Source organism: Elephas maximus, chromosome 24 (genome assembly GCF_024166365.1).
Source record: "Elephas maximus indicus isolate mEleMax1 chromosome 24, mEleMax1 primary haplotype, whole genome shotgun sequence".
Lineage (NCBI taxonomy): Eukaryota > Metazoa > Chordata > Mammalia > Proboscidea > Elephantidae > Elephas > Elephas maximus.
In genome coordinates this window covers 17,309,581-17,335,102 of record NC_064842.1, presented here as the reverse complement: position 1 = coordinate 17,335,102, position 25,522 = coordinate 17,309,581, and the positions used below count along the sequence as shown (strand labels likewise).

The 25,522-nt window shown below is 40.6% G+C and overlaps 1 protein-coding gene across 1 annotated transcript in view; it reads right to left on the bottom strand.

Annotated features, from left to right (window-relative positions):
- The window catches only part of LOC126066682 (kinesin-like protein KIF28P), an 83,107-nt gene that overhangs the window by 34,008 nt on the left and 23,577 nt on the right, over window positions 1-25,522 (bottom strand). Inside the window, 10 exon segments of the mRNA XM_049867928.1 lie at window positions 107-144; window positions 147-225; window positions 1,107-1,123; window positions 1,198-1,292; window positions 4,235-4,302; window positions 6,180-6,291; window positions 9,186-9,240; window positions 9,243-9,339; window positions 12,224-12,448; window positions 21,741-21,776. Coding sequence (XP_049723885.1) covers window positions 107-144; window positions 147-225; window positions 1,107-1,123; window positions 1,198-1,292; window positions 4,235-4,302; window positions 6,180-6,291; window positions 9,186-9,240; window positions 9,243-9,339; window positions 12,224-12,448; window positions 21,741-21,776 — 822 coding nt within the window.

Below are 25,522 nucleotides of genomic sequence, written 5' to 3'. Positions count from 1 at the left end.
CCAGAATGATCCACTTGACACCAGCTCAGAGCTCAGTGTGTGTCTGGACATGCGGGAGCTGCCGTGACGTGGTGCTCAGCTGCGACAAGGAAGGAGTGAGGCTCACCTGGGCGATGGCCATGAACTGCTCCCCCCACTCTTCCCCAGCTGCTCCAGCTGGTGTGCCCAGCTCATCTGGGTGGCGTGAGTCCCACACTGGTTTTCTGCCAGGAAACACGCTGGCTGCTCTGGAGAGAAGGAGGTATTCTGAGCAATATGTCAGCAGTGGTAAAGGGGAAACATGAAATAACTGCTGTGTCTTGACTCAGTTCTCATTCAAAACATGGGGCTCTCAGCAGGAGACAGAAAATGAACTGCAAGTATATGCAATGAAGACATCACTTTGTACGTCCTACAAAGTGTAGTGTCACCTTCTAATTCACAAGACAGACCACCTGTCTGTCGGTGTGTCATACTGTGGTGGCTTACATGTTGCTGTGATGATGGAAGCTGCCACCAGGGTTCCAAATACCAGCAGGGTCACCCATGGTGGGCAGGTTTCAGCAGAGCTTCCAGACTAAGACAGACTAGAAAGAAAGGCCTGGCAATCTGCTTCTGAAAATTAGCTAGTGAAAACCTACGGATCACAACAGAACGTTGTCCAACTCGCTTGCTTTGGACTGAAGGAGGACATTATGTTTGGGGAAGTAGAGGGCCATTAAGAGCCAGGGAGACCCTGAGTGAGATGAATTGGCATAACAGGTGCAGTGATGGACTCAAACATTGCTGGACAATGCAGGACCTGGCAACGTTTTGTTCTGTTGTACATATGGTCGCCATGAGATGGAATCGACCCAAATGCAGCTAACAAAAATTTATAAGGCATTAGAAGATTGGGTCCTTCAAAAAGGGGCCATGAAGCTCAATATTTTATTTTTCATTCATGTAGGAATTTATCTCAAAATAATTTTTTTTTGAAGGACAGGGCTGAAATGTCCTGGGCAAAGCCCCCAGAGAGCCCCCTGGGGCTCCCCTCGGATTCTCACCCAGGTTTTCCTCCCCCCACCAGACCCCTTACTGAGCCATGGCAGGTCACACACTCCCTCCTCCAGCCCCCAGCTTCAGGCATCTGCCAGGCCAGATCCTCTCTTCTTGCTTCTGGCTTGGAGTCAGCATTGACTCCTGACTCTGTTTACCTGCCATTCTGGAGTTTCCAACGTCTCCATCCAAGCAGCAGTCTGTAGTTCTCCGTCCTTGACTCTCTCATCAGCTTGCAGGTGTTCACCACCGCTTTGTTCCAGATGCCTTTAGCTCTTTCACATGCAAAGATGAGCACTCACTCAGGCCCTGGGCCCCTTGGCACTTAGACCAGTGCCATCAGAGCCCAGGTCAGAGAGTGCCCCTTCTATCCCTGGAGTCACCTTGAGGTGACTCAGGCTCCCACCATGTCAGGTTCCAGTAAACCATTAAGACCAAAAGTGAGTTCAGTGACTTGCACGGCTTGAATGAATATGTGCAGTACAGCCAAGACCCACAGCGTGGCTCGTGGTGGGTTCTGGGGCCTGAACACACGCAGACAGACGGGCCGACTCAGCTAATTCAAGAACCTGTTCAACTGCTGTTGCTGCCGCCACAGCGACACCTCCAGTCACCGAGGCTGTCAGCCACGCCTCCACCAGGTACACCAGGCTGGGCGGCCTCTTAGAGGCGTTTTAGTTCACTCCTTCCAGTGCTGCCAGGTGAAACGTGGGATGCCCCCCAATATTGCACCAGACATACTTATTCTAGAGAAATCATCCAGTCTTTATCAGAAATTCAGATTTAACTGGGCATTCTGTATTTTTATTTGCTAAATCTGGCAAGTGTACTCCTTTCATTTTACGCAGGGGAGATTGACAACAGAGAGTTTATACAGCTTGCCCCAGGTCACAGAGTCAGTGCTAGATCCGGGATTAGAACCCAGGACTTCTGGGTTCCATTTTCTTTCCTTTGCATCACACGGTTGCCATGTAAAAACCTCTAGCCACAGATTTGCCTCTGATAAGCAAGAAGAAAATGAACACTCTGGACACTGCTTGAGACAAAATTTGGCCTAAAGATCTGCGCTCGTGGTACAGATGCTGGAAGAAAATATCTATTGGTATAAAACAATATTGAGGCAGTGCAGTGGCAGGATGAGAACTAAAGTGTTTGTCACTAAAATGTAAGGGGCTCCCTCACTCAGAGTGCCAAAGAAAGACCAGAAAGAGAAGCAAGTACTTGGTGGTATAGTAATAACTATCTTTTTTTAGGAAAAAAATTTATTTTTAATAACAAAACAGGTAATGATATTTTGACTCAGAATGCAAAATTTGCACTAAAAAAAAAAAAGATATAATAGGCAATGTCAAAAAAAGTTGGTTCATGTTCTTTTTCCTGCTATTCAGGGTACTGAAGTGGGGAGAAGCACTGGGTGAGAGGCACTCTAAGATACCTCCAGCTCTTTAGTGTTATGGTTCTTTGATTTTATGATAAAGATCAGGAGAAGGATTGTGCAGTATGTGGACTATAAAAGGATTTAGGTGACACTTTCAGGTCTTAACAGGGTATTAGGTGGGTGGGAGGAAATGGAGTAGGTGGATGTTCAGCTGCACCCCCCGTTGTCTCCTCCAGGCACAGTTCACTTATTATCTCACACGTCTTTACCCCAAGTTTGTGAATGAGGTGTCATCCCCTCCAATATACGAGACAACTTAGGGTCAGAGAAGTTCAATGTCTTGTCCAAGGCCACACAGCTGTTAGGGCCCAGGTTCTTTCCAGCCTGCGGGCCCACAGGCCTGAAATGTCACATCAGGGTTGGCAAGTAAGCTTTATTTCACATGCCAGCTCCAACTGGTGGGAGTAGTTGTCTGCTCAAACACTGGCTGAGACTTCCCAGTTCCTGCTAGGCCTGAGGACCCTGGTGGTGTAGTGGTTAAGAGCTCGGCTGCTAACCAAAAAATGGTTGGCAGCTGGAATCCACAAGCCACTCCTTGGAAACCCTATGGGGCAGTTCTACTCTGTCCTAAAGAGTTGCTATGAGTCAGAAGCGACTTGATGGCAACGGGTTTGGTTTGGTTTCAGTTATTGGGCCTGAGGCGGGAGCCACAGTATTGGATTATGCATGCTTGCGCTGGGTGTGGGAAGGAGGAGTGGGGGTCCCTGCAGTAGGAACTTACCTCTCCCCACACCCTTCATCATTCTGAAAAGGCTCAGGAGAGGCAGGCTCCAGATACCTCCCTTGAAAACCATGTACATGGCGCAGTGATAGCCTCCTGCTGGAAGGGACCTGGCCATGAAAGTACCTCCCCCATGAAGAGATACCTGTGAACTTCAGGCCTCCTCTGAAGAGTGTAAGGAATGAGAGAACCGCCGAAAGGGAATGCTGGCATCACTGTTCCCAAATGGTGCAAATAGTTGAGTACTCTACTAGTAACTAAAGAGTTGGTGGTTCGAGCCCACCCTGAGGTCCCTTGGAAGAAAGGCCTGGTGTTTTGCCACCAAAAGACCACAACCTTGAAAACCCTATAGAATACAGTTCTATTCTGCAACACACAGGGTCATCATGAGTCTGAATCAACTTGCCAGCAGTGGATTTGGTTTGGCTGGTATCGCTGCATGCAGGAGCCACAGGGCAGACAAATGGTCTAGAACCTAAGGAGCTGTCTCTTACATAAAAAAAAAAAAAAAATTTATTTTTTTTTTACGTAGCTCATCTTTATTTGTTTGTCATATGAAACTCACCTGCCCCTTCCCTTCTGTACCCGTGCCCCATGGACTAAAGGAGAGCTCTCTGAATGGCTATGCTCTTTGGAAGTCAGTGCCTCTCCCATGGATTGGAGCCTACACTTCTCTCCCACCCTGGTGCCCCGGTGGCACAGTCATTAAGAGCTCAACTGTTAACCAAAAGGTCGGGAGTTTGAACTCATCACCTGCTCCTTGGAAACCCTATGTGGAAGTTCTACTCCATCCTATATAGTCACTATGAGTCCAAATCGACGCAATGGCAACAGGTTTGGGTTTTTTTTATCTCCACCAGGACTTCAGTGACAGGGTGACAGGCTTGGGAGGGTCCTGCTTCTCCAGCTCCTTCTCCCCTTATTTGTTTTACTTCCTCTCACCAATCTCCTCTTGGGCATCTCCCGCCAAATACCATCCCACCAAACATACAAATAGTAGAAGAGTTTGCAGCTTTAGAACTTAGAACCACTGTAGAAAATAAATGTTCATAATGGACCTTTCAGCATATCTCAATGTTATTAAAGTTTCCTCATAGCAGATGTCAGCTGGACTTATGGCTGCTATCTGTAAGGACGTCCTTTTCAGACTTTGTTTTTTATATAAGGGTTTACTGTTGTTGTTATTATAAACAGTTAACATTCATAGAACAGTTTTGCATTTTGTAATTTACAATATTCTTCAAACTTTACAAATCAGACAGAAAACTGAGACTTAGGGGAAAATAATATGCCAAGGTGACAGGTTGTAACTGGCGGAACGGGGACTTGAACCCATTCCTGATTAACTCTAAGGCCTGTGCTGCTTCCCTTGATACAACACTGCTCCTCAGTGTCGAGTCCACAGCGGATTTACTCAGGGATTTGAATGACAATTGAATGTTAGCCTGGCAGAGACCAATAAAAGTTGCTCATTTGAAAACAGTTGCACAACTCAGAGAATGTAATCAATGTCACTGAATTGTACATGTAGAAACTGTTGAATTGGTGTATGTTGTGCTGTGTATATCCTCAACAACAACAAAATTTTAAAAAATTGCACATTCTGGGGCAACCACTTCACTTGTATGATTTCAAGTTTGGCTATTGACTTTGGATTAATTGTTCTAGAATTCAGATCAGAAAACAAACTTTTGGATGGGTTGGAGGCAGGCAGGGTCACTGAGTGTGATCAAGGGAGGTAATGAGGCAGCTGCCCAATGTCAGCATGTGGACGTATGGACCTGGAGGCTGGTGGTCCAGAACACAAGAACCTGGCGAGTAATCTTGTACGTGTGTTTAGCTTTACAGCTTTTAAAGCGTGTTCATTTGTATCACTTCCTCTGATCATCACAGCAATATTTTCAGATGGATATTGTTGTTGACTCCACTTTAGAAGTGAAAAAAATGAGTTTTTAAAGTATTTGTACCATTTGGTGCCATAGAAACTCGTTGGCATTTCTGGTTCTCTTTTTCATTTGCTTCTGCCCACTCCTGTATTTTTCTCTGAAAACATTGCAATGCCTTCAGTGAGGTCCTCGTCAAGTCTTGTAGTCTAATATTCAGAGGGCATGTTATGTGTCCTCTTTTATTCCAGGTTTTGAGGGATGTCGCGTGGACATCCCCCAGGTACTAAAAACCAGAAGAACTTTAAAAAGAAGTATTTAAAAATAGGCAAGTTAAGGGCAACTGGAAATTTTGGAAGCAGGTAATGTTAATGATTGAACAACATGATGAACATAACGAATGTCACTGAACTGTACACATGAACCATATATCTGATAAGGGTTTAATATCCAAAATATGTTTTAAAAATTAATTAGGCAAGATTGAATGATAAATAATAAGGACGTGTTTTACTGGGAGTTTTGCAGAGAGGTTTCTGTGACAAGTCCCAGAAGTGAGCGTTTCTCTTCTAACCAGGACAGCCGACTAGAGGCCAGCACTGGGCCAGAGGCAGAGTCTCTCCAGCTTTGTCCCTTCTTGCAGCCAAAGCTGAAGAGAAGAGAGCCCTGATTGGAACACTCTCCACATTGTGTCCCCTTTGGCAAACAATAAGAAGAGTCCAGAGTCTTTGCCAAGATGGCACAATTCAGCCACTCTCCAGCTCTTGAACAGCTGCCTCATGTCTAACACAGCCAAAGTGACTTCCAATCTTGCTAATTTAGAATAATAGAAACATTGTTGGTGATATTTTCAAAGTCATATTAGTTTTTCTTCTCATAATAAATTATGTATGAGATCTCTTGTTGAGAATTTGAAAACTACAGAAAAAAACAAAAAAATTTTAATTAGCATAGAAACTGCATTTGAACAGTATAGTGGGAAGAACACAAGGAGTCATGAGATAATATGTTAAGAACGTGCTATGTAAATGCTATGTAATGTAAATCTTAGTTGTTTATATTGAGAATAATAGCAACAACAATACCTGAATCAGTCTAAAATGTAAGAAAATCATTTTACCAAAGTAGTTCTGCTGTTGCCACCCAGAGCTGACCGGAGCAGTTTGGTCAGAACAGAATTTCTGTAGGGGATGTGCAAGACTTTTTTCCCCGTGGTGGCATCAGCCAGAGCACTAGATGGAAAAGAAAATATAGAACAAAAAATTAAAACAATATATAAAAAATAAATCTCTCTCTCTGTGGATAAGTCAGAAACACTTCTCGAATCACCTCTTTGACCCCATAAGCCTGAGACATGTTTCTAAATAATATCTAAACAGTAGAGACATCTTCTATACAAAGATGCCAAAGCAGGATAGCTCAACAATACAGACTGGTGACTCCTTCATTGAAATCAACCCTGGAGAAGCCATAAATGAGTGGGGGAAGCCCAGGTCTGAGGAACTATCACTAAAAACTGTTAGAAAAAACCTGAAGAGACTGCAGGCTATTGTAAATTTGTATATAGAGATAGGACTGCCACCAGGGGAAAAGGGCAGCATGCCTAGCAGCTCAAAGGGTATGGGAAACACTTTTACGTCCTTTTCTTGCCTTTCTCCCACTTGCCTAAGAAGATCCCATAAAGTTAGGACAGCCTCAGAGTAAGAGTGAATGAGAAGTATATGTCTTACCCTCCACTGCCTCTAGGGTACTACAAAGAAAGCAGAGTTGGTATTGAAGAAAGGGGGAAGGGGAAAAAGGCAATTCCATCTATGAGAAATTATAATCACAAATAGAGAAAAGAAATCTCTAAAATTAACCTAGCAGATTTGGAAAAGAAACAATGATATTCTAGAAAGGAAGAAATACAATAATTGAAATTAAATACACCATGAACGAGCTTAACAGTAAACTTAAACACTGTTTTTGTAGGAATGAGGAACTAGATAGGTCAGAAAAAATTATCCAGAGTACAGTCCAGAAATATGGAGATAGGAAATAAGAAAAAAAGGGTTAAGAGGCATGGAGGACAGAGTGAGAATGTCCAACAGAGCTTAACTGACGTCTCAGAAAAAAAAAAAAAAAAATGGGGCAGAGGCAATGTGTGAGAGATAATGGCTGAGAATTTCCCAGAACTGATGAAAACCACTAATTCACAGAATTATGAATGTCAAGCAATTCCAAGCAGGGTAAATAAAATTCATGCTCAAATATACCACAGTGAAACTGGAGAAAACCCAAAAGAGAAGAGCTTAAAAGCAGCTAGGGAAAAAAGACAGATTATCTTAAGGGAACAGAAATTAGAATAACAATAGAAAACAGTGGAATGTTTTCCTTAAAGAGCTGAAAGAAAATACAATTCACCTAAAATTCTATACCCAGCAAAAATATCTTTCAAGAAAAAATGAAATAAAGACATTTCAACCAAATGAAAACTGAGAATTTGCCATCAGCAAACATCATTAAAGGAAATTCTTAAAGAACATCAACAAAATGAGATTCTTAGATAGCAGTTATGAGGTACAAGAAAGAATAAATAACAAAAAGGGGGGCAGGGCAATAAATATGAATGAACACTGTATAAAATAGTAATTATTACGTCTTCTGGGTTAAAAAATAGAATTAAAATACATATAACAATACAAAAAAATCCATATAAACAATTACATATGTAGTCTGGAGATTCTTGTATTGTCCAGGAGGAGGATAAAGTATTCATTATATATAGACTTTGACCAATTTATCAAATTAAAGAGCCAAAAACAGAGTTAAGCATATATTCTATTTTGCTATACAACAAAGGTAGCATTGAATAAAGAAGAAACTATTCAACATATGGAACTGGAGATATTGGTAATCCAAAAAGAAAAAAATAGGGCCCTGATGGTGCAGTTGTTAAAGCACTTGGCTGATAACTGAAAGGTCAGCAGTTCGAACCCACCAGCCACTCCACAGGAGAAAGGTGTGGCAGTCTGCTTCCTTAAAGATTTACAGCCCTGGAAGCCCTATGGGACATGACAGTTCTACTGTGTCCTATAGTGTCGCTATGAGTTGGAATCAACTCCACAGCAGTGGGTTTGGTTTTTACAAGTAAAAAATAACAAAAAAGGATGCCTGCCTTACAAAATACACAGAGATCAACTCCAGATGGACAGTAACTTAAATGTAATATAGGTAGATATCTTTCCAATTCTAATTTTCTTAAACAAGACACACGCAAGAAAGCGAAACATAAACCATAACTTCTGTTCATCAATAGACACCTTAAAGAAAGTGAAAAGACAAAACTACTAACTGGGAGAAGATATTTATGATACATATAACTAACAAAAAAGAGTAATATAAAAAATATGTAAACGATGCCTACAAATCAATAAGAAACTCAAGAGAAAAATGGGCAAAACATAACAGGCGTTTCACAGATGAGATAATGTTGAGCATATCAAGAAATGCTCAACCCTGCTAATAATCAGGGGTATCAAGACATGAAAAGATACAAATACCAAAATTAGGCAAAACTAGTCTACCGTGACAAAGAGTATTGATTGGGAGGGGATATGAGGGAGACTTCTGGGTGTTGGAAATGTTCTATATCTTGATCTAGGAGGTAATCACATGGCTATATACATATATAAACATTCATTGAGCTGAACATTTGAGATTTGTGTATTTTATTGTATATAATCTGTACTTTAATAACAAAGTAAAAAGGAAAAAAAGCAAGAGAAGGAGGGAGAGAGAGAAGGAGAGGAAGGCAGGGAGGGTGGGAGGAAGGAAGGATGGAAAGAAAAAAAGAGGGACACTGAGAGAGCAACACAGATAAAGAGAAAAGAAAGATAAGCATAAAATTCAAGATAGTGGTGGCTTTAAGGGGAAGTTAGGAGAGGAACACCACAGGCAGATGTATGTTATTGGTAATATACTACTTTTTGGATTGGGGGCAGTTTCATTTTATTAAAAATAATTAGTTAAAAATAAAATATAAGAGGGTCAGGTATGACCCAATGAACCAAGGATTATGATTAATCTGATTTTCTGTACCTGAGGCCATTTAAATGGCACAAACACCTGCTCACTGAGTGCTTGCCTGATAACATTTCCTAAATTCATTAAGCTTAAGTTAACCCGTGATTGTTCCCGAGTCTGTCCCCTTCGGATCCTGAAGATTTTAGTCTTTCACTTCTTGCTAAGTCCACCAAATTAATACTGGATTGTTTGGTGAGGTATCTGTCTAGGAAAACCTGTAGGAAATACCACAGGTCATGCTATTAGAGTGGTAGCAGGTGGTATATTAAGTCAATCTAGTTTACATGTTTAAATGTTTCTTCTAAATGTATTTCAGATTGAAAGAAAAACATATTAGCATTCATAAATTAAATTTCCATAGTCTTTACAATGACATTTTACAATAATACATTGCCAGGTACACATCTCAGTTGCTCTTTCCTAATTCTGCAATTATTGCTCCAGTATTTCTATGGTCAATAAATTTCTAAAATACAAAATATTATGAAATCTGCAAAATAACTATCCAAGACTGTGGCCATGTCTTGGAAAGAAGATGGATTTTAGAATCCTAGATATCCCGTTGATGACTGCATGACCATGAGCAAATGGCTTAACATTTCAGAGTTTCAACTTTCTCATTTGTAGATGGGAGATAATACCATTTTATTGGAATGTTATGAGGGTTAACAATAACATACATAATGTATCTAATGCAATGTGTGGGACACAGTAAAACCCATTGCTATTGAGTCAATTCTGATTCATAGTGACCCTATAGGACAGAGTAGAACTGTCCTCTAGGGTTTCCAAGAAGTGGCTGATGGGTTTGAACTGCTGACCTTTTGGTTAGCTGCCAAGCTCTTAACCACTGCACCACCAGGGCTTCAGCATACAATAACAGGTACTAATATTACTATTATTATTACTGAAAGCAATAAACAGAGTATGGTGCTAAATCTCACCACTCATTATTTCAGCTGATTTCTTTAAAAATCAAGTTTAAAAATACCAGGGAAAACCATATATAAAGCTTATAAATTTTACTAACATTGTAAAAACAAGTGAATAGTACTTTAAAAGTTTACAAAGTTTTCTAGAATATATTGTCAGATTTAAGCCTTCCACCATTCTTGCTGTAAAAGACCTCTTTAAAGTGTTAAAAAGCAAAGATGCCACTTTGAGGACTAAGGTGCACCTATCTGAAGCCATGGTATTTTCAATCATCATAAATGTGTGTGAAAGCTGGACAATGAATTAGGAAGACCAAAGAAGAATTGATGCCTTTGAATTATGGTGTGGGCAAAGCTAGACTTCCAGAACAAACAAATCTGTCTTGGAACAAGTACAGCCAGAATGCTCCTTAGAAGCGAGAATGGCAAGACTTCGTCTCAAGTATTTTGGACATGTTGTCAGGAAGGACTGGTCCCTGGAGAAGAACATCATGCTTGGTAAGGCAGAAAGTCAGCGAAAAAGAGGATGACCCTCAACAAGATAGATTGATACAGTGGCTGCAACAGTGGGCTCAAACATAGCAACAATTGTGAAGATGGTACAGGTCTGAGCAGTGTTTCATTCTGTTGTACACAGGGTCGCTGTGAGTCCAAATCCACTTGACAACACCTAACAACAACGACATTCCTATGAGTAAAGCTATTTGTCTCATTTTACAGAAGGGAAACTGAGACTCAGAGAAATTATTTCCCAAAGTTTCAGAGCTGGAAATCTGAGAAGGCAGATTTATCCACAGTTTTCTGCCTCCACGTCCAGTGTTTTCCCAACATTGCTGGTTAGACTGTCTTCATTTATTACTCTCTATGTATGGCTGAGAGCTCAGGCTGCTGATCAAAAGGTTTGCAGTTCAAATCCACCAACTGGTCCTTGGAAACCCTGTGGGGCAGCACCACTCTGTCCTATAGGGTCGCTGTGAGTCAGAATCAACTCAACACAAGGGGTTTGTTTTGTGTATTACTAGTGCTCCACCACCTGTATGTCAGTTTGTCATACTGTAGTAGCTTGCGTGTTGCTGTAATGTTGGAAGCTATGCGGTTACTATTTCAAATCCCAGTAGAGTCACCCAAAGGGGACAGGTTTCAGCAGAGCTTCCAGACTAAGACAGACTAGGAAAAAAGGTCTGGTAATCTACTTCCAACACTTAGCCAGTGAAAATCCTGTAGATCACAATAGAATATTGCCTGGAATGATGCTGGAAGATGAGCTCTGTAAGTTGGAAGGCACTCAAGGTATACAGTGCCACAACAATGGACTTGAGCATACCAATGATCGTGAAGATGGCGCAGGACCAGGCAACACTTGGTTCTGTTGTACACGGGTTGCCATGAATCAGAACTGACTCAAAGGCGACTAACAACAACAACATTACTAGTGCTATGGCCTAGGGGGCAGAGTGGTAAAATCATAGCTAACTATAGAATCTACCGACGTGCTGTGAATAACCATTTCTAAATCATACTCGTGTACTGTAGATATCACTCTCTGATGTCCATTAAGAAGTATAGAGGAGAAGAGTGTGTTCTAGTTTCTCAAATATTTTAGTTAGTGGAGAGTTACACAGACTATCTGATTTCAAAGAATTTACCTTGGTATCCAAGTACCCCAAATGTACTTCAGTATCTGGTGGTCCCCTAGGTTCATGGATCTGAAAGCTGGTCATCATTGTACACATGATGCACAGAAGGACTACTCATAGAACTCTCCATGATAAAGCACAGAGTCACTCTCATATCTTCACAGTTTGCTCCTTGATCAACTTGGGGTCAAAATTCATTCCTCAGAGCATGGAATTTGCTTGAGGGAAAGCAGCCTTTAGTGCTGTGGGCACCTCTCAGATGTGGTAGATCTTGTTACCACTCTATCCTCAGTAGTGGGCTCACTTAGGCCAGGGTGAGGGCATGGGTTAGGGGGAGTGGGACAAGAGCAGTGTCTCACTTTCCTGTTTCTGATTCTCTATTCTACAGTTGTCTAAAGTAGACACTTAAATCCATAGGTCAAATCTAAAAGGACTCCATAATGTTCACCAGTCCACTATGCCACTGGGAACCCTCCCCATGGACCACTCTTGGCAGGAGATAGGGACAATGGCCTTCACCCAAGCCTCACCTGTTTGAACTGTATGGTGAGGACCATATGGGATCGGCTGCTGCTGGCATTCACGTTGGTTGAAGCTGTTGTCCTTATTTTTGCTCCTTGCTCCATCAGCCTTTCAATTTGTGCATAGCTCTCACAAGGTACTGATTTCAGACCATCCACATAAAAGCCCAGCTGTTGATCTTCCCTTACTTTTAGCCCACCAGGTTTCTTGGTTCTACACAGCAAATCTCTTCCCTGTGGGAAAAAGAATAAATAATGTAAGCTAAAGGAAGGCAGAGATGTCTGTTCCTTCACTGCTATATACCTGCCTAGAATGTATTAGGTGCTCAATAAATATTTATTGAATGAATGCATAAATGAATAAATGTTAAATTTCTGTATGTACCAGACAACCTCATAATTTAGCCAAATAAGGAAATGACAAGCAAGACATAGGGAAACCTGTCATAATTAGTAAAGTTAGAAAGTTTTTTTTTTTTTTAAAGAAATGCTGTTTTATTATTTTCAAGTACCTCATGCACTCCAATCAAACAGTGAATTCATATAGGATGGGGCCATGTCTTTTTACTAGTAGAGCCTAACATAGTTCCTGACATATAGCAGGCACTCAATGAATGTTGTTGAGTGAGCATTGTAACTGGAGCTAGGCTACTATACTGCGTATTCTTAATTTGCTGATGTGGCATGACTTAAAATGAGAAGAAACAGCCACAAACACCATTAATAATTGGAATGTGGATCTAAAAAGTATGAACCTAGGAAAATTGAAAGTTGTCAAAAATGAAACGGAAGGCTTGAAGATCTATATCCTAGGCATTAGTAAGCTGAAATGGACTGGTATTGACCATTTTAATTCAGACAATCATACGGTCTACTATGGCGGGAAGGACCAATTAAAGAGGAGCAGCATCACATTCATCATCAAAAAAACATTTCAAGATCCATCCTGAAGCACAACACTGTCAGTGACAGGATAATATGCATATGCCTACAAGGCATACCAGTTAATTATGACTATTATTCAAATATATGCACCAACCACTAAGGCCAAAGATGAAGAAACTGAGGATTTTTACCAACTTCTGCACTCTGAAACTGATTGAACGTGCAATCAGGGTGGACTGATAATTACTGGTGACTGGAATGTGAAAGTTGGAAACGAAGGCTTGGTAGCTGGAAAATATGGCCTTGATGATAGAAATAACACAGGAGACCACATGAAAGAATTTTGCCAGACCTGTTTATTGGAAATATCTTTTTACAACAACGTAAATGGTGACTATACACATGGACCTCACCAGCTGAAATACACAGGAGTCAGATCAACTACATCTGTGGAAAGAGATAATGGAGAAGCTCAATGTTATCATTCAGAACAAGGTCAGGGCTGACTGCAAAACAGACCATCAATTGCTCAAGTGCAAGTTCAAGTAGAAGCTGAAGACACTTAAAACAAGTCCACGAGAGCCAAAATAAAACCTTGAGTATATCCTGCTGAATTTAGAGACCATCTGAATAATAGATTTGAATCATTGAACATTAATGACTGGAGACCAGATGAGCTGTGGGATGACATCAAGGACATCATACATGAAGGATGCAAAAGGTCATTAAAAAGACAGGAAAGAATCCACATATGAGCAGTTGATATTTGACAAAGGTCCCAAAACAGTTAAATGGGGAAAAGACAGTGTTTAACAAATGGTGCTGGCATAACTGGATATCCATCTGCAAAAAAGACCTATACCTCACTCCATGCACAAAAACTAACTCAAAATGGATCAAAGACCTAAATATAAAATCTAAAACGATAAAGATCATGGAAGAAAAAATAGGGACAACGTTAGGAGCCCTAATACATGGCATAAACAGTACACGAAACATTATAAAGAATGTAGAAGAAAAACTAGATAACTGGGAGCTCCTAAAAATCAAACACCTATGCTCATCCAAAGACTTCACCAAAAGAGTAAAAAGACTACCTACAGACTGGGAAAAAGTTTTTAGCTCTAACATTCTGATCAGCACTTGATCTCTAAAATCTACATGATACTGCAAAAACTCAACTACAAAAAGACAGATAACTCAATTAAAAAATGGGCAAAAGATATGAATACACACTTCACTAAAGAAGACATTCAGGTAGCTAACAGATACATGAGGAAATGTTCACGACCGTTAGCCATTAGAGAAATGCAGATCAAAACTACAATGAGATTTCCTCTCACTCCAACAAGGCTGGCATTAATCCAAAAAACACAAAATAATAAATGCTGGAGAGGCTGTGGAGAGATTGGAACACTTACACACTGCTGGTGGGAATGTCAAATGGTACAACCACTTTGGAAATCAATTTGGCACTTCCTTAAAAAGCTAGAAATAGAAATACCTTACGATCCAGCAACCCCACTCCTTGGAATATATCCTACAGAGATAAGAGCCTTTACACGAACAGATATATGCACACCCATGTTTACTGCAGCACTGTTTACAAGAGCAAAAAGATGGAAGCAACAAAGGTGCCTGTCAACAGATGAATGGATAAATAAATTATGGTATATTCACACAATGGAATACTACGCATCAATAAAGAACAGTGAGGAATCTGTGAAACATCTCATAACATGGAGGAACCTGGAAGGCATTATGCTGAGTGAAATTAGTCAGTTGCAAAAGGACAAATATTATGTAAGACCACTATTATAAGAACCCGAGAAACAGTTTAAACTGAGAGGAAAACATTCTTTTGTGGTTACGAGAGGGGGGAGTGAGGGAGGGTGGGAGAGGGGTATCCACTAATTAGATAGTAGATAAGAACTACTTTAGGTGAAGGGAAAGACAGCACACAATACAGGGGAGGTCAGTGCAAGTGGACTAAACCAAAAACAAAGAAGTTTCCTGAATAAACTGAATGCTTCAAAGGCCAGGGTAGCAGGGACAGGGGTCTGGGGACCATGGTTTCAGGGGACATCTAAGTCAACTGGCATAATTAAATCTATTAAGAAAACATTCTGCATCCCACCTTGAAGAGTGGCGTCTGGGGTCTTAAACACCAGCAAGCAGCCATCTAAGATGCATCAATTGGTCTCAACCCACCTGGATCAAAGGAGAATGAAGAACACCAAGGACACAAGGCGATTACAAGCCCAAGAGACAGAAAAGGCCACATGAACCACAGACTACATCACCCTGAGACCAGACGAACTAGATGGTGCCCGGCTACAACTGATGACTGTCCTGACAGGGAACACAACAGAGAACCCCTGAGGGAGCAGGAGAGCAGTGGGATGCAGACCCCAAATTCTCATAAGGCCAGACTTAATGATCTGACTGAGACTAGAAGGACCCTGGTGGTCATGGCCTCCAGACCTTCTGTTGGCCCAGGACAGGAACCATTCCCGAAGCCAACTCTTCAGACATGGATTGGTCTGGACAATGGGTTGGAGTGGGATGCTGGAGAGGAGTGAGCTTCTTGGATCAGGCGTACACCTGAGACTATGTTGGCATCTCCTGGCTGGAGGGGAGATGAGAGGGTGGAGGGGGTTGGAAGCTGGAGAAATGGGCATGAAAAGAGAGAATGGACGGAGAGAGCGGGCTGTCTCATTAGGAGGAGAGTAATTGAGAGTGTGTAGCAAGGTGTATATGAGTTTTTGTGTGAGAGACTGAATTTATAAACTTTCACTTAAAGCACAATAAAAATTGTTAAAAAAAAACCAAAAAAGACAGGAAGAAAAAAAAGACCAAAATGGATATCAGAAGAGACTCTGAAACTTGCTCTTGAATGTAGAGTAGCTAAAGCAAATGGAAGAAATGATGAAATAAAAGAGCTGAACAGACTTCAAAGGGTAGCTCAAGAAGACAAAGTAAAGAATTATAACGAGATGAGGAAAGACCTGGAGTTATGAAACCAAAAGGGAAGAACATGCTTGGCATTTCTCAAGCTGAAAGAACTGAAGAAAAAATTCAAGCTTTGAGTTGCAATATTGAAGGATTCTCTGGACAACATATTGAACAACACAGGAGGCATCAAAAGAAGACAGAAGGAATACACAGAGTCACTGTACCAAAAAGAATTGGTTGATGTTTAACCATTTCAAGAGGTAGCATGTAATCAAGAACCAATGGTATTAAAGAAAGAAATCCAAGCTGCACTGAAGTCATTAGCAAAAAACAAAGGTCCAAGAATTGATGGAACACCAATTGAGATGTTTCAACAAATGGATGCAACGCTGGAAGTGCTCACTTGACTATGCCAAGACATTTGGAAGTCAGCTACCCGACTGGAAGAGATCCATATGTACACTCATTCCAAAGAAGGATGATCCAATAGAATGCAAAAATTACAGACCAATATCATTAATATCACATGTAAGTAAAATTTTGCTGAAGATAATTCAAAAATGGTTGCAGCAGTATATCAGCAAGGAACTTCCAGAAATTCAAGCTGGAGTCAGAAGAGGATGTGGAATGAGGGATATTACTGTTGATGTCAGATACATTTTTACTGAAAGCAGAGAATACCAGAAAGATATTCACTTGAATTTTAGTGACTATGCAAAGGCATTTGACTGTGTGGATCACAGCAAATTATGGATATTGTTGGGAAAAATGGGAATGCCAGGACACTTAATTGTACTCCTGAGGAACCTGTACATAGATGAAGAGGCAGTTGTTCAAACAGAGCAAGGGGAAACTGGGTGATTTAAAATCAGAAAAGGTGTGCATCAGGGTTGTATCCTTTCACCATACTTATTCAGTCTGTATGCTGAGTAAACAATTCTAGAGCCTGGACTGTAGGAAGAAGAATGCAGCATCAGGATTGGAGGAAGACTCATTAACAACCTGCGATATGCAGGTGAAACAGCCTTGCTTGCTGAAAGTGGAGAGGACTTGAAGTACTTACTGATGAAGATCAAAGATTACAGTTTTCAATGTGGACTATACCTTAACATAAAGAAAACAAAAATCCTCACAACTGGACTAATAAGCAGCGTCATGATAAAGGGAGAAAATATCAAAGTTGTCAAGGATTTCATTTTACTTGGATCCACAATAAATGCCCATGGAAGCAGCAGTCAAGAAATCAAAGGACACATTGCACTGGGGAAATCTGCTGCAAAAGACCTCTTTAAAGTGTTAAAAAGCAAAGATGTCACTTTGAAGACTAATGTGCACCTGACCCAAGCCATGGTGTTTTCAATCGCTTCATATGTATATGAAAGGTGGACAGTGAATAAGGAAGACTGAAGAAGAATTAATTTTAATTAAGGTGTGGGCTAAACATATCGAATATACCATGGACTACCAGGAAAACAACAAATCTATCTTGGAAGAAGTAAGAACAGAATGCTCCTTAGAAGGGAGGATAGGAAGACTTCGTCTCACGTACTTTGGACATCTTATCAGAAGGGAACAGTCCCTAGAGAAGAACATCATGCTTGATAAAGCAGAGGGTCAGCGAAAAAGAGGAAGACCCTCAACGAGATGGATTGACACAGTGGCTACAACAATGGGCTCAAACATAGCAACGATTATGAGAATGGTGCAGGACTGGGCAGTGTTTGGTTCTGTTGTACATAGTGTTGCTATGAGTTGGAACTGACTCGAAGGCACCTTAAAATAACAATAGCTCACTGAATATAGGGTTTGGGGGAACTGCTTTTCTAACAGGAAAAAATATTTTAGTAGTCATCCACAGTTGTCTGACCGTAAATAGGTGCTTCAAAGCTCTAGGCAACCCTTGGGTGGTGCAAACAGTTAAGTGCTTGGCTACTAACCGAAAGGTTGGCAGTTCACATCCGCCTAGAGGTGCCTGAGAAGAAAGCCTGGTGATTTACTTCTGAAAGATCACAGCTATTGAAAACTCTCTGGAGCATAGCTCTGCTGTGACACACATGGGTCACCACGAGTCAGAGTTCACTCAACGGCAACTGGTTTCTTCTAAAGCTCTTGTGCTCGCAAACCTTGTTCTCTTATTAACATAAATATTCTTCTAATAATATTGTCAGTCCTTTATTCAATCAGCACCCCTTTGTGGGTAATATAAAAACAAATCATCCTTGCCTCTTTCTGAATTATCCCAAATTCTGTATTACAAAGTAATGAAGTCTGACTTTACCAAGGACAGAAATAAATGAAAATAAAAATAATTGGATGTTAACATTGAAAGTACCTAATGTAAGCAGAAGACATGTTCAGCCTAGGTTAAATCCTGCTGCTGTAAATAACACCGTCTACTTCCAAGGGAAACATATTCAATCCAAACAGTATTTGCTACAGCTGAACCAAGCAAGACAATATTGATAGTTCTCTGGATCTTACTATTGGAGACTTGACTTGATGTCACACTTAGACCATGGACTTAGGTGAAAGCTCATGTTACTTTCCACCCTAAAAGGCACTGCTGGTGAGGCAAGGTAGATTAATGTGATGGGAGTGCAGCAGAGCCAGAGACCCTACAGGTGGTGGTCTGTAGTACATGGTGCAGAGTTCTGGTCTGGGAATCAGAAGGCCTATGTTCTTAGTTCTGGTTCTGCCTTCAAACTGTGAGGCCTTGGGAAGCCTCTTACATCCCAGTTTTCTCATCTGTAAAGGAGTGGATTAAGCTACCTCTAAGATCTCTACTAACCAAAAAGTCAGCAGTTTGAATACACCAGCTGCTCCTTGGAAACCCTATGGGGCAGTTCTAGTCTGTCCCACAGGGTTGCTATGAGTTGGAATCAACTTGATGGCAACGGGTTGTAAGATATCTCTGGTGGTACAGTGCTGCTTGACAAAGGTGGTACTGCTTGACAAAGGTTGGTAGTTTGAATCCACCAGCTGCTCCATGGGAGAAAGATGTGGCGTCTGCTTCCATGGGATTATACCCTAGGAAACCCTATGGGGCAGTTCTACTCTGTCCTATAGGGTTGCTATGGGTCGGAATCGACTTGAATACAGTGAGTTTAGCTTTGGGTTTGGCAAGATCTCTCTCAGCTTCAGTATTGTGTAACTTTAGTTCCTAGAACCAAGGCAAAATCACAGATTGAAGTTTGGGCAAGCAAAATTAGGACAGTGGACATAAGGCACCACAGATGGATAGACCTCAAAACTGAGACAATTTTTGCCTTAGGTTATTGTTGTTAGCTGCCATGGAGTTGGTCCCTGACTCATGGTGACCCCACTAACAATGGATTCTGCCCGATTCTGCGCCATTCCCATGATTGGTTGTGGATCAGACCATTGTAATCCATAGGGTTTTCTTTAGCTAATTTTTGGAGTAGGTCGCTAGGCTTTTCTTCCTAGTCCTTATCTGGAAACTCCACTGAAACCTGTTCAGCATCATAGCAACACACAAGCCTCCAATGAAAGCATTTTATATAACTTCCACTGGATCATATAAATTATAGGAACTGACATTTCAGGCTGCAGATGTGACTGAATAAAGTTTATTAGAAAAAAGTTATCTTGTTGGACTCAGAGACAATGGCGGATGCTGACATCAGGACCCTCCAGGTTGTACTTGGAGACCAGAATTGATAATTATCACAAGACCTTCATCACACACCTAGACTATTGTGACAGCCTCCTAACCCATCTCTCTGGCTCTATTGGCACTCTTTCCAATCCAGCTTCACTCTACTGCCAGAGAAATCTTCCTAAAGCTTCAGTCCGATTGTTTTATTTCTCTATTTAAAAATCCTTCCTTGATGCTCCACTGCCTACTAGAAAAGACCCCTTACTTTTGGTTCCAAGCTATCTTTTAAGTTTCATCTCCTGATGCTTTGCCCATTCTCACTCCCAAGGTATCCAACTCTGGCTACGCAGGGCACTCTCTGCTCTCTTAAATGCCATCCACTGTCATATCTCACTGGATTTGTTTATAGTCCTCATTATGCCTAAAGTGCTGCTCCTATTTGCTTTTCTCACCTGCCCCCATTTCTCTGCCTCAACAAACTCACAAACATCCTTCAAGGCCCAGTCTAACTTCTCTGTTGACAAAACACCAAACAGTCTAGTCAGTTTTAGTTATTCCTTTTATGCCTCTTTCTTTTCACCCTTCATAAAAGGACAGTTGCTATTGAGTTGACTCTGACTCATGGTGACTCCATTCACAATGGGACAAAATACTGCCTGGTCTTGCACCATCCTCATGACTGGTTGTGGATCAGACTGTTTTGATCCATAGGGTTTTCACTGGCTGATACTCACAAGTAAATCGCCAGACTTTCTCCATAATCTGACTTAATCTGGACACGGCTGAAGCCTGTTCAGCATCATAGCAACACACGAGCCTCCACTGACAGACAGATGGTGGCTACGCATAAGGCTGGGCTGGGAACTGAACCTGTTTCTCCCACATGTTTATTTAGTAATTTTTTTTTTTAAGTGCAGGGCTTTGAGTGGTGTTTAGCGTTACATAAAAACTGTTAGGATGTGATATTTGCCCACAAGAAACTTCCAATGATAGACACGTTTGTCAATTTATCCATTTAGCAAACATCTAGGGAGCACTCATTGTAGACCAAATATTGTGCTAAGTGCTGTAGATTGAAAAGTGCTTACGGGAACTCACTATCTGTTTGGGAGATACAAATATGGAAATAAAATCTTACAGTGTAATATAATAAGTACACAGGGTAAGGGCAGAATGAAGAAAATACTTGCTGATTATCTAGTATTTGCTAGGCACTCTGTTAGAAATTTAAAATTTAGATCTTAACTTTTAAATTCTCCATTTTATAAGCGAGCAAACTGAGGCTCTGAGATTAAGTGATTTTCAGGCTCTCGAAATCACATAGTAAATGAGACAGCTGGAATTTGAAACCCTGTTCTTCCAATTACTCCAGAAATTGGTCAGCTACAGCCTGTGGGCCAAATTCTGCCCACCACATGTTTTCGTATGTCCTTCAAACTAAGAATGTTTTCTTATTTTTAAAGTTGGAAAAAATAATACTTTTGTGACTCTTGTGACACATTGAAATTACATGAAATTCAAGTTTCAACATCTATAAATAAAGTTTTATTGGAACACGGTCATGCTCATTCATTTATGTATTGTCTGTGGCTGTTTTTGTGCTGTAAAGGCAGAGTTGAGCAGTTATGGCACAGGCCATATGGCCCTCAGAGCCTAAAATACTTACCGTCTGGCCCTTTACAGAAGAAGTTTGCTGACCCCTGTACAGCACCATGCTGACTGAAGCCAACTGTCTTAGGAAATAATAATGACATTAGAGAAGGATCTTGAAGTTTAATGGTTCCTTTAAGGACAAAGAAAGCAGGAACAGTATGCTAGAAGGAGAGAAAATAGACGTGTGAAAGAACGACACGTTCTGGGAAGGAAGAATAGTCTGTGTGGCTGAAGCATAGAATGGGCGGAGACAAAGGGGTATAAGATGAAGCTGGAGAGTAGGTAAGGGTTGGATAGTCAATGCCAGGCTAAGGAGTTTTGACTTTACCGGAGGATAGGTGATAGCAAGTCCCTAGTGTTCACTAAGGTGTGAAGAGCTACTCAGATTTGTGTGTCAGAAAATACAACCACTGTTACCTGCTCATTGTAAATTTCCAGCATGCTGAATGTAACCTGTGTAGAGAAGAACAAAAAGTAAATAAAGATTCTCTTCAAACAATTATCTTTGGGGAAAAAAAAAGTGATACAGAAACAACATAAATGTCCAAGAAAGGGAACAGCTAAAATTCAATATAATAAAGTTCTATTTCACGTGCAATATCAGGCTCTCAAATATAAATTAAAAGCTCTCAATACAAATTAAAAACAGATACAAAATAGTGTGTGTGTGTGTGTGTGTGTGTGTGTGTGTGTGTGTGTGTGTGTGTGTCTCAATTGGGAACAGAGAAAGGTTGTTATTTATTGCTCACCTCCCATCCCCAGCATATGTAGAGAACAGTCTTTACCAGAAGACTGGTCGTTATTGTGGTTTCAGAACACTGCTAGCCAAGCTTACATCTCCTTGGTAGAAGAATGGAGGGTTCCTCTCTGGGGAAGCGCAACGGCTCTAGTCAGAAAAGGACTTAAGACACTATCATTTTGCCACACAACCTCCTATAAAAAAGTTAGCTTGTCTGTTGATAACCTTGTCAGTCAAGCCTCAGGTCCAAAAGATTCCAACTGGCTTCAGGTGTTGTAGAGTGCTGTGGAGTTGACTTTCAACTCATAGCCACGCCACATGATGGAGTAGAACTTCCCCAAAGGGTTTCCTAGGCTATAATCTTTACGGAAGCAGATCACCAAGTCTTTCTCCCATGGAGTTACTGGGTAGTTCGAACTGCAAACCTTTCAGTTAGCAGCCGAGAGGCCAACAGGGCTCCTTCGCTAGCTTCAGAGTGTCTCATATTTTAAAGTAAACGGCCAAGGATTAGCAGACAAGGAAAGCCTCCACTATAAAAAAGGGATCAAAACAAACAAGTAGATAAAAAAAAAAAAAAGGAACCCAGAGAAAAAAGACGATGCAGAGTGTAGAAGAAAACATTTTGAAAAGCCCTGTAATTAGCAGCCTCAGCAAAATAATGATACTCATGAAAAAACAGGATGCTATTAAAAAGAAACAATCTGATAACAAGAATGAGTTTTTGGAAATTAAATTTATGAATGATAACCAAAATGAAAGTTTAATAGAAGGGTTATAAAATATAATTGAGGGAATCTTCTAGAGACAGAATAAAAAGACCAAGAAATTGAAAATAATAGGCAATAAAAGGTAATGAAATTAGGGCATTAGTACAGGAGGTCCAAAATCCAATGGATAGGAGTCCCAGAAAGGGAAAACAGAGGAAACAGAGGGGAGAAAATTATAAAAGAGATAATATAAGAAAGTTTCCCAGAATTGAAGGACAGGAAACTACGGATTGAAAGGGTCTGCTGAGTGTCCAGCATGATGAATGAAAAAAGACTCATAGTAAGACCCATCAGGACATCAAGGATAAGAGAAGATCCCAAAAGCTGCCAGAGAGAAACTGACAATCAAAAAATTGTCACATACAATGAATTGGTGATCAGGATGGTACCAGACTTGCCAGCTGCAGCATTGGAAGTTAGAAGATATTGGAATAATATTTTCAATATTCTGAGAGGCCTAGAAATCTATTACAGGTAAGCTTCAATCAAGAGTAGATGTAAGAAAATATATTTCCAGCTATGGAAGAATGCAAAAACAAACAAACGAGCCTCTGATGCACCTTTTCCGAGGAAGCTGCAGCAAAGGGAGAGGCTAAAACCTAGAAAAAGGGGAACCAACAAAGAAGAATGTTGAAGTTTCAGAATGACAGTTTTGCAATAGACCTAGAGAGCCATGGCTCCAGGTTATAACAGGAAAATAGAAGATTCTGCTGAAGGAGAACCTGGAAAAATGACAGAACTGATACGTTTGAGTACACCTACTTCTTGCCTAGCCCTGTAGTGCAGTGGTCAAGAGCTATGGCTGCTAACCAAAATGTTGGCACTTTGAATCCACCAGCCACTCCTTGGAAACTCTACTGGGCCAGTTCTCCTCTGTTCTATAGGGCCGCTATGATTCGAAATTGACTCGATGGCAACAGGTTTGGTTTTTGTTTTGTCTACTTTTCATTTATCAACTATCTCGTTATCTGACACTTTACATTTATGACAATAGTAAAAAATCTACTATCCAGCTATTTTGTGCATTAACGGCATATATCTGGCAGTAATGAATGGCGAGTTGCGAGGTGAGAGTAATGCTGGCTATGATGGTTAAGGTTATGTGTCAACTTGGCTGGGCCATGATTCTCAGTGATTCAGCAGTTACGTGATGATGTAATTTAGCAATTATATAATGATATAATTTGGCAGTTATGTAATGACGTAATTTGGCAGTTATGCACTGATGTAATTTGGCAGTTATGTAACCATGTAATCATCTTCCATTTTTTGTAATCTGATGTGGTCATCTTCCATTTTCACATAATGCTGATTTTTGCATAACGGCCTGGTCTTTGGAACCTAACCATGTTGCTAAGTGAGTGTATATGGAAAATGTTATTAATAGGCACATGACTGTGATTTGGAACATCTAGAAAAACATAGAAAGATTTGCTGAAAACTAGACATAATTTTTTTAAAGAAAATTTAAAATTCTGAGAAAAACAAAATGTAACAAGGATGTGTGCATTATTTGGCTCAACAGTGAACAATATTTGCACACCTAAAATGTTAAACACTATTGCTTTAACCAAATCTTGTAATAGAGCTATGCAAAGAGTATGTGGGAGAAAAAGTATGTACGGTGGTGGTAGAGTTAAGTCGTTTTCTGCCACGGTGGGAAGATAGTAGATAATGTCCAAAATTGCTTTCTAAGAAGCGAAAAACACCATTGTTTTTTTATTTATTTTATTGTGCTTTAAGTGAAAGTTTACAATTCAAGTCAGTTTCTCATACAAAAACTTATACGCACATTGTTATGTGACCAGCATTATTTTTAAACATGAAAGTAGAGGCTAGAAGAAGTTTGAGTTGAAAATGGTAACCCATGGGGATTAATATAAGGAGAAGGTAAAGAGGGATGGTCAGTAAATTTATGATTTCCACTGCAGTAAAACCTGCGAAAGCTGGGAACTGTGTCAGGCAGAAACCTGTCAGAGAAGGAAAACTCAAATATTTCCCACTAATGGAAGGCAATAGAAAGGGGGTAAGACTGCACCCTGTCAAAGGCGGAAAACTTGAGAGGCCTGGAAAAACAAGGCAGTCCCTTCAAGTGCGGCTCTCACAGTTTTCACTGTATAAGCCTTTCAGTACTATTTGAGTTTTTTAAAAACAGTTTTATTGAGATATATAATTCACGTACCACACAGTTCACCCATTTAAAATGTACAATCCAATGATTTTTACTATATTTACAGAGCTGTGCAACCATGACCACAAACTAAATTTAGAACATTTTTTCCCCCAGAAGGAAACTCATTAATAATCACATCCGATTCTTTGCCTTCTCCCCTTCCTCACCCTAGCCCTAGCTAACCACTAAGCTACTTTCTATCTCTATAGATAAGCCTGTTCCGGTCATTTCATACAAATGGAATCAGATCATATTGACTTTTTGTGTCTGGCTTCTTTCACTTAGCAGAATGTTTTCAAGGTTTCGCCATGTTATAGAATATATCGGTGTATTACAATAGTATATGTAGTATGTACCACATTTTATTCATCCATTCATTAGTTGGAAACCCTGGTGGCATAGTGGTTAAGAGCTACCGCTGCTAGACATAAAGGTCAGCAGTTCGAATCCACCAGGTTCTCCTTGGAAACCCTATGGGACAGTTCTGCTCTGTCCTTACGGGTCACTAAGAGTCAGAATC